The following is a 10703-nucleotide window of genomic DNA, read 5'->3' on the forward strand; positions in this document are numbered from 1 at the left end:
TACCGCCAACCAGACTCCCTTAGAAGATCCTTTTTGCCTAACTTTTATATATGTACATTTTTACTCAGAAATAAATCATTAATAGAAATAAAATCTGTCTTCCTCATATCATACTTCAAATACACATAAAAGGCTTAAAATTATCTTAAAATAAATTCCACATCTACAGTATCGAAACCATGGAGCATTTCCAATTGTTGAACTGAAGAAACGGATGTTGGACAAACACCTTACATACAATTTGAAACTAGTTACCCCTCTGATACCATTCAGGCAGTTGTTCTTAGTTGTTCGTAAATCAAACTTAAATTACAACTGCAAAAATCAGTGTCTGTATTTTTGATGAGAAGAAAATACGAAAACTCTTCAGATATGTTTTCCATCAGACAGGATCAAAGCCAGATAGAGGAAATTGAAGAAAGATACTTCTAATTTAATCATCCATCTCAACAGAGGAGGTTCGACTTCTTTCTTGCAAAGGAGATAAAAAGATTGAAACATGGAAGAGATCCATTCACGATGAGTAGGGAATTTCAATATTTCAAATATAATTATTATTTACTTGATTTAAATATGTACGAAGCTAAGTATCATTTAGAAATATTAATTATTACGAACTATGACGTATTTATCGTTACATTGAAATAGTGAACATTGTTACGATAATTTATTTAAGTATTATAACGTAATTGTAATATCATTACGTTTAATAGGGTAAATTTTAAAAAAATACAACTAAAAAAAAAAAAATGATATTAATTATAACTAGAAGTCATAAGCAGAGAACCAGGAAAATTTAAAAGAACAAATGACACGATATAGAACTTCTTAATATAAAATAAAATAAATAAATTTAACAAATATTAGTGACACTATACATATACAAAAATAAATGAGACATTTTTATACATAAATAAATATACTTATTAGCAGAATAGAATATGTATTAGCAATACAGACAAAATTATACCATGTGTCCATATAGATTACAAACTCCACCTTATAAATGGAATTGTGATTGAGATAAGTTATTTCTGCGTTATATACATCAAGGAAACTGAAGGACTCTTGTAAATATTTTTCTTATAGTCAATGAAGGTGGAGGTATTAGGCATTTTGGTGTGTTTTTAATATTAGAAATGACTATGTACAAAAAAAATCTTCCTATCTGCTAGGGTTTTTAACTGGTGTTCCTTCACGAATCATCCATAGTATAAGTAATCGTTCTGACAATAAGTTTGATGGTTGAGTGAGGGAGGATATGTTGTTGCACGAAGTTGGTGTAACTGCTCCTCTTGACCAGGCTTTACCCGAAGAAGGAAAAGAATAGAGCTTCAAAAGGAAGAACGCTCACTACAAAAGGCGTTTGTTGAAACCATCTTTCGTTGTTTCAACTCACCATCGCATCGTTCTCCGTTGTTGCTTCTTAAGTAGTGCCTTAACAAGTCACACGCCTTACTATTTATTGCATACGCTGAAAAGGCAACAATACACACACGTCAAATACTTCTCGCCCACCATATTTACTAGCTGTATGTATTCTATGTAATTAACTCAAGAATTTCTTATCCTACATACTATGAAATATTCTTTTCTCGTGAATTGACGATGAGGAAGACGAATAACTCGGTCAAGGATCTTTTTATTTAAGAGATTGTATCCTTTTAAGGAGGTGAAGGAAATCCCGATTTTGTTTTCGTTTTATTAATAGTATATCTTTTACAAGGGTATTATTTCTGCCTCATTTTTTTAATTATTGAAAGTGAAGACACGGTAAGTTTCACTACATCTATTTTGAAGAGTTCTCACATGTGACTCGTCAACATAAAAGCAAGTTTTTATTCCTATTAAATTGGATTATTAAAACATCTAAAATGGAGGAATCACAATAACAGAAGGGTATATTGATAGATTTTATGGGTTAAAGGGATCCCTTGATCGTGTTTTATGCTCAAGTTTATTTTACAACTGTCAGATAGGAACAATACAAAATAATCTTCTTTGTGTTAATATATCTCCGCCATGTAATCCGAGCAAAGGGTGGCTATTTCGAACAAAAGTTTTTTTCACCCTTTAGTATGTATTTAGAATACCATGTGGGAATTAAAATGTCCGACATTTTCTATAAAAAGGGTTAGATTGTTTCTAATGATGTGCATGAGTTGATACTTTTTGAACATGGGTGGGGATGTATACTTTACAATTATACAGGAGCCAGCTCTACCAAAAATGAGTTTGTTTATCACTTACTATTTAAATTTTTCTTTATAACATGTCAGATCCCAACTAACAAAAGTGGTACCCCGGGCTCTAAAATAACACCTGAGACCTGTCATATAAATAAAATGAAATTTCAGAATTAATGGTTAAGACTGCCTCTCATCCCAATTATTTGGAAATCTTGAATTAAAAATGATTCATATTATTGCTCAGAACAAAATTAATTTAATTAATATCTCGATAAAAAAAAGACGAAACATAATTCAAATTTATTCAGAATTGTCACTCGTATAGCGGAGGCTTAATTGGCATTTAAAAATAGATCAAAATAAACAGATGTGATGGAATATCGAAATTAGAGAACTAAATCCCATATAAAAGTTTGATTAAATTATATTTGTTCCATATTGTGATAGCGACAATGAGGTTCTTCATACTGATTTCTCTTTTCATGTTGGTGACTCTCCATGTCAAAAGTGGAAGTTGTAAGTACTATTGTTAATTAAGTTTTTTTTTAAATTGCTAAGAGAAGTGTTTTGAAACTTTAAAAAAACCACCAAACGTTAACACCTTATCCTTTTGTATAATTTTTTGAATTTACAATTCTTGGTTTTAAATGTCTAACACAAGTCAAAAAACAAAATCCTCTTTTAAATGACATATTCCATTCTAATTGACACTTTGATTTGTTTTTTCGAATCAAATTTCATTTTCGAGAATTTTCAACTCCGATTTCTGTAGTATTTTTACAATCTTTACAGTTTGACTTAGTTTTTCATATAAAAGATGGTTTATTTTTTACAAAATGTTATGCTCTTTTCAAATATGTGAACCGTGATAATCCAATCGTGTCAAAATGTTGTTTAAAGGTTAATTTTTTATTATATTGATGGGTTTACTTTGATTTTTACGTCAAAGGAATTAATTTGAATCATGCATATAAAATACGGGTTTCTTTTAGAAAAAACAATGTGTTTCTCCGAGAGGCCCATTTCAGGAGCAATCTCAATTTGAGTGTATTCTTTTTAAAGGAGAAACTTATCTATATTATTTTCTTAGATCTTTAAAATCCTGTAATAATGAATATTATTTTTTAAATTCAAAAATAAAAATGTAAAAATGGAGGTTTTATATAATTCTATTTACCTCAAATAGATTCTCAACCCATATAAATTAAAAACAGATCAACAAGGCATCTAAACTATAATTTTGTACGCTTTTGTAAATGAAAATTGTTGTATTTATGCTCAAACTGAACTTCTTTGAGATAAATATAATTCAAAAGTTATTCTTGTTCAAACAAAACCCTTGAAATATCATAGTTCATTACTGCAGAGTTGAGATTTTATCCTGCTACATCCTTATTATACTGAACTCCTCATCGAAATCCCTTTATGGTCTTTTTGTATTTCCTTCTCAATCATAAGTACCTGTAACATCTAAGTAACAGATATATATAAAATAGTGATGTGTCGATCTTTACATAGGACTGAAGATTGCAGTCCCTTCCAGTTTAGTCTCTGTTTGGTACAGCTCAGTCCTGCATAATAGTCCTCAAACTGATAAAGTTCGGTCTTTCATGTTATTACTAAACTTTTTTGAGGTTTTTTTTTATCCGTTATATTATTAACAGTCCAAAGGGCTGGTCCTTCGAACTGGACCGGACTAGATAAAGGACTGGCAGAAAACTAGAATAAAACACGCATACAACTATTAAATATTATTTATTTGAAACAAAGATATGGTATTCTTTGATAATGTTTGAGTCCTACATGATAACTAAAAAAATCATATATTGTTGGATGATTAGTCATCGTAGCTTATATATCTTAATACAGAACGGAAAGTACTCAAAGTATTTTTTGGAAGAAGTCATCTAGTATCTGTTTTTACAATTTTGAAGCACTTTATATATTTAGAACATGTTTAATGTTGACTTTGCATAATTGTTCATAAATTTAAAGAAGTAGATTTAGTTTTGAGAGGAAGAAAATAAACGGAAATCCCACATTGTATATAGCAAGGAAATGTAGGCTAATATTACTGCGATGTGGGTCCTTAATTCTACTCCGAGTCCAAAAAGGACTTATAACGCTTGGGCAAACCCCCATTGTTAGTCTCTGTCTTTCATGAGCACACAAACGTGATTACTTCATACTTAAATGTTCTGTCTTCAAGAGCTAAATGACAATGATAACAGTCTTAGAAAATAAAATATGTTCAGGCCACTCCACGTTTTTTTTACACATCTGCTAATCAATTAAAGAAGCTGTAATTACTTAAGTGATTTATCTCAGAGTTGCTAGTATTCCAACACATTACTAAGGACAGACATTTCGCAGAGAATGAGGTAGTGAGCCATCAAATGTTGCTGCTACTATGCCTTCCATATAGTCTAAATTTTTCTTCTTTATATATTTACAAAAGAAAAAAGAAAACTACATACATATCTGCATACTTATATGATTCTGGTGCGTTTGTTACGAGGATGCAATACTAGAAATGATCTAGGTATATGCCCATGGTTGTGTTCCTGTTTTTGCTATATATAATTTGCAATTATGGAAATTATGATATATATTTACCATTTTAGCATGACCCTTTTATTGATATATTCGAATTTCAGAACAATTTTTTTTTTTAAATATATATTTTGGCATAAATGAGGTAATCTTATTTTTGTTATTATTAATGTAAACTAAATATTCAAAATATGCATAAAGCCATCTTTGGATAAACATAGATTCCAAGCTATATTTTAGCCCTCTAAAAGTAGCCCATTGATATTTGAGTATAAATAAATCCTCTTATTTAAAAAAGATTATATCAATATTAGTGTAACATTTAATTTCAGCACAAATTAAAACCACTGCTACTCAATCTCTTAAGACAACAAAACCGGGAAAAGCCTCCACTACAGCTGAGACGACAACAATAGCAACAAGGGCCCCTAAGACAACGCAAAGCAAAGCAACCTCAACTATTGCTCCACAAACAACCACAACATCAGCTCCTACAACAACCTCTGAGGCTCCTACAACAACTACAGTAGCTCCTACAACAACCACAGTAGCTCCTACAACAACTACAGCAGCTCCTACAACAACCACATTAGCTCCTACAACAACTACAGCAGCTCCTACAACAACCACAGTAGCTCCTACAACAACTACAGCAGCTCCTACAACAACCACATTAGCTCCTACAACAACCACATTAGCTCCTACAACATCTACAGCAGCTCCTACAACAACCACAGTAGCTCCTACAACAACTACAGCAGCTCCTACAACAACCACATTAGCTCCTACAACAACCACATTAGCTCCTACAACATCTACAGCAGCTCCTACAACAACTACAGCTGCTCCTACAACAACCACAATAGCTCCTACAACAACCACAGCAGCTCCTACAACAACCACGGCAGCTCCTACAACAACCTCTGAGGCTCCTACAACAACCACAGCAGCTCCTACAACAACCACAGTAGCTCCTACAACAACCACAGCAGCTCCGACAACAACCACGGCAGCTCCGACAACAACCTCTGAGGCTCCTACAACAACTACAGCAGCTCCTACAACAACCTCTACTGCTACGACAACGATAGCAACAAGGCCCCCGAAGACAACCTTAAACAAAGCAACAACCACAACATCAGCTCCTACAACAACCACTGATGCTCCAACCACAACTATTGCTCCACCAACAACCACAACATCATCTCCTACAACAACCTCTGAGGCTCCAACGACAACCACAGCAGCTCCTACAACAACCACAGTAGCTCCTACAACAACCTCTGACGCTCCGGCGACAACCACAGCAGCTCCTACAACAACCTCAGAGGTTCCTACGACAACCCCAGCAGCTCCTACAACAACCACAGCAGCTCCTACAACAACCTCGGAGGCTCCAACGACACCCAAAGCAGCTCCTACAACAACCAAAGCAGCTCCGACAACAACCACAGCATCTCCTACAACAACATCTGCGGCTCCTACAACAACCACAGCAGCTCCTACAACAACTACACCATCTCCTACAACAACCTCTGCAGCTCCTACAACACCCTCTGCAGCTCCTACAACAACCCCTGCTCCTCCAACAACCTTAGAACCTACAGGTAATTTCATCCTGCTGGTAAGATTTAACATTTTTCTTAATATTTTCCATTATTTTGCTTCAGGTTGTAGAACGACTGACGGAAAATCTTGCGTTTTTCCTTTCATATATTCTGGAGTAACATATGATTCATGTACCACTGTTGGAAATGGTGGTGTCAAATGGTGTGCCACCTCATTGTACTCAAGTAATGAGGCACTTGAGTATGCAAATTGTGGTGCAAGCTGTGATGGTTTGTTACAACAAAAATAATATTTCATCTATACTTACTGTTTACTTTTTACTTCAGTTTGTAGAACAACTGATGGCAAGAAATGTGTTTTCCCTTTTATTTACTCTGGTGTATCGTATAACTCATGTACTGATGCCGACAATGGTGGAGTAAATTGGTGTGCAACTTCACTATACCCATCAAAAGAAGCACTTGAATATGCCAATTGCCAATCAAGTTGTGAAAGTAATACAATAAGTTTTTTTTATACAACACTTATTAATTAAATTTTTAATTAGGTGCTACAAAAACTACACCGGATCCTTCATCAAGTAAGATATTTTAATTTTCAAAGTAAAGTATTTTGCTAATTGCGTTTTCATTTATTATGCAGAATGTAAAACCACCGATGGACAGACCTGCATTTTTCCCTTCATTTATTCTGGAGTATCCTATGATTCATGTACTGATGTTCAAAATGGGGGTGTCAAATGGTGTGCCACTTCCTTGTACTCAACTAAGGAAGCAAATGCATATGCCAATTGTGATCCAAGTTGTGAAGGTATAAAACATTACAATTTAATGTATTTCTGCATACTTACAAATATATTTCATTTTTAGATAACAAGCCAACAACTGTTCAACCAGGTTCTGGTAAAAAAACACATGTTAAATCAAATAAAAATGTATACTATTTATTTCATTCCATAGCCTGTAAAACCACTGACGGACAATCTTGCATTTTCCCTTTCATTTATTCTGGAGTATCTTACGATTCATGTACTGATGTTCTAAATGGGGGTGTCAAATGGTGTGCCACTTCCTTGTACTCAACTAAGGAAGCAAATGCATATGCCAATTGTGATCCAAGTTGTGAAGGTATAAAACATTACAATTTGATATATTTCTGCATACTTACAAATATATTTCATTTTTAGATAACAAGCCAACAACTGTTCAACCAGGTTCTGGTAAAAAACACATGTTAAATCAAATAAAAATGTATACTATTTATTTCATTCCATAGCCTGTAAAACCACTGACGGACAATCTTGCATTTTCCCTTTCATTTATTCTGGAGTATCTTACGATTCATGTACTGATGTTCTAAATGGGGGTGTCAAATGGTGTGCCACTTCCTTGTACTCAACTAAGGAAGCAAATGCATATGCTAATTGTGATCCAAGTTGTGAAAGTATAAAATATTACAATTTGATATATTTCTGCATACTTACAAATATATTTCATTTTTAGATAACAAACCAACAACAGTTCAACCAGGTTCTGGTAAAAACATATGTTAAATCCAATAAAACTGTTTACTATTTATTTCATTCCATAGCCTGTAAAACCACTGACGGACAATCTTGCCTTTTCCCTTTCATTTATTCTGGAGTATCTTACGATTCATGTACTGATGTTCAAAATGGGGGTGTCAAATGGTGTGCCACATCCTTGTACTCAACTAAGGAAGCAAATGCATATGCCAATTGTGACCCAAGTTGTGAAGGTATAAAACATTACAATTTGATATATTTCTGCATACTTACAAATATATTTCATTTTTAGATAACAACCCAACAACAGTTCAACCAGGTTCTGGTAAAAAACACATGTTAAATCCAATAAAACTGTTTACTATTTATTTCATTCCATAGCCTGTAAAACCACTGACGGACAATCTTGTATTTTCCCTTTCATTTATTCTGGAGTATCTTACGATTCATGTACTGATGTTCTAAATGGGGGTGTCAAATGGTGTGCCACATCCTTGTACTCAACCAAGGAAGCAAATGCATATGCCAATTGTGATCCAAGCTGCGAAGGTATAACATTATATAAATGTAATCTATTTTAACATACTTACAATCATTTTTGTATTTATAGATAACAAGCCAGCGACAGTTCAACCAGAATCTGGTATAAACATATAAAATAAAATTCAATTGTTTAATCGTAATTTGATTTCAATTTTATTTAATAGCTTGTAAAACAACGGACGGAGAATCTTGCATTTTCCCCTTCATTTATTCTGGAGTGTCCTATGATTCATGTACTGATGTTCAAAATGGGGTGTCAAATGGTGTGCCACTTCCTTGTACTCAACCAAGGAAGCAAATGGATATGCTAATTGTGACCCCAATTGTTAATGTATTCGTGTAATGTTTGTTTTTTTAAATATTTTTGTTATGTTACATTCATAATAAAATCTATACTGAATTACAGTTTAAACTGATCTAGTAATATTATTTCAGATATAATACAAAATATTGTAACTTAGGACTACATGTTTAAGAATTATATAAAACGATATTGCCAGTAGTAATACTTTGGTTTTTTCAAAGAGCCCCCTTTAAATCATCCTGGATAAAGGAAAATTTAAAAAGACAAAAACGTGAATACTTTTTATTTAATTAAATTCAAAGTGGTGTGATTCATCATGTGTTTTTTTAATTCACCACCTAAGATTTTTGATTGATACTCCTAAGATTATGTCTCATATTCAAAAGAAATATTTGTAACACCTGAGGTATTTTTTAGTATTATGTGAGGATCTGATATGAAGTTAAATGATTATTTTTCTATCATTCGATTTGATGTAAATACTAAAATATACAAAGTGGTCCAGATAAATTGAGAAAATATTTAAAGGCTTATAATAAACGAATTAGATTGGGTTTAACTATTTATTTTTTTAATTATATGAAAGCTTTATTTAATGAAATTCAAATATTTATAATTAAATCTGTCTCTCTTGATAATATCGGTCACACGGCGCTGGAAGCTTTAGCAGGCCCGGGAGACCGGATCCGGTTTTGCCATTTTACGAGTAATGGACTTCTTGAGTGCCTCCACTGACGAATGAATAGTATTGTATTAAAGAATAAATCCTTATTGATTTTTGAATTGAATTACATATAGTAAGAATAATCCCGGAAATTCATCATTAATATTTTGAAAGGCTAAATAAAATAATTTTTATCTTCAAAAATTGAGATAAGATACCGAAATGTGTTAAGATAATTTGATTAAAAGTACTATAAATTAAGCCATTGACATCACTCAATTCATATAGTTAGAGTAATGATTTGTAATAAATTATTATTTTATGTCATAGCGTAGCTATACACTTGTCATTCCGTTCTACCCAAGCTATTTTAGAAACAGACCTCAAAACTTTACCAATAAGTGTCTGGTCACCCTGAATCTCCTCACTTCTACGACATGTGTTATTTTGGCATCCTCATTATATTTCTGTTTCTACCCTTGAAGTGTTCACATATGAAAATTGAATTAATTATTGAAAATATAAAATGAGTGAGAAATCGTCCGAAGCAGGAGGACAAGACAAATTGGCTTTCTAATTTCCGTGCTGCATTTACGACTCATTTTTGTTTCAGTTGATGAGTTTGCCGTTTATGTGGCCAGTAACTCAAGAATATCTGGTGTGAACCCGTTCCTGTGGGGAAACCTCCAGCCCCCTCGGTGGTTAAAGAGCCTTTGGATGATAAGTCCTTGCTGGGGAGGGGACATCACAAATAGAGTTGTAGGACCCTGTCGTCATCAATCCCTTCACGAAATTTTTTTCTTCGATTGGTGAGTAGGAGGAAAAGTGTGTATTTTCTTCCGAAACACTTCTGTACTTTCAAGAAAAGATTTTTTTCGAAAAGGAGAAGTTGTCTAATGTCCAATTCAATGCTTCTACACTCTATCCTATACCGTAGATTCGGATCTAGCCATCCCGTTAGCCAATCCAGAAATCAGACGTCTGGAGAATGGGCCACAGTTAACAACTATCACTGCTCTATATAGAAATGTTCGTTTATGTTCTAGACCTCTTATGGGTGCCTATGAACAAACAGACGAAATCTAGATGATGCTGGAATCTATTCCGAGCATTAAAGACCTATTAGAGGAGGTATATAGTGGAGGAAATAAAGAAGACCTTTTTAAAACCATGTCTATAAAGCTCAAAGAATGGGAAAATTTCAAGAGCTCTGTGAAAGCTCTATCCCTTATTTCGGTGGGCATGCTTTCTATTCAGACCAATGCTTGAGATCTATGGAAACCATCTTTAGGGATGTCAGGAGGATGTCCTTAATCTCATCTCAGAAGGAACCTCTTAAGTCTTTAATTCTTAAGG

At 33.5% G+C, this 10703-nt stretch overlaps 1 protein-coding gene across 5 annotated transcripts; it reads left to right on the forward strand.

The window, feature by feature from the left end:
* Positions 1 to 2606: 2606 nt before the first annotated feature.
* LOC121126095 (uncharacterized) lies at positions 2607 to 8791 on the forward strand. Of its 5 annotated transcripts, XM_040721396.2 has the most exons (16): positions 2607 to 2705; positions 5075 to 6349; positions 6413 to 6580; positions 6638 to 6805; positions 6859 to 6891; positions 6954 to 7121; positions 7181 to 7213; positions 7271 to 7438; positions 7498 to 7530; positions 7587 to 7754; positions 7814 to 7846; positions 7902 to 8069; positions 8129 to 8161; positions 8218 to 8385; positions 8447 to 8479; positions 8544 to 8791. In XM_040721396.2, exons 1-16 carry the CDS (start codon positions 2642 to 2644, stop codon positions 8720 to 8722), a joined length of 2892 nt encoding a protein of 963 aa, XP_040577330.1. In that variant the 5' UTR covers positions 2607 to 2641; the 3' UTR covers positions 8723 to 8791. The 5 variants fall into 5 exon arrangements, with proteins under 5 accessions (XP_040577330.1, XP_071747680.1, XP_040577333.1 ...); XM_071891579.1 differs by having other exon boundaries at positions 5075 to 6580; XM_040721399.2 differs by lacking the exons at positions 7902 to 8069; positions 8129 to 8161.
* Positions 8792 to 10703: the final 1912 nt, after the last annotated feature.

Source organism: Lepeophtheirus salmonis, chromosome 11 (assembly GCF_016086655.4).
Source record: "Lepeophtheirus salmonis chromosome 11, UVic_Lsal_1.4, whole genome shotgun sequence".
NCBI classification, from domain to species: Eukaryota; Metazoa; Arthropoda; class Copepoda; order Siphonostomatoida; family Caligidae; genus Lepeophtheirus; species Lepeophtheirus salmonis.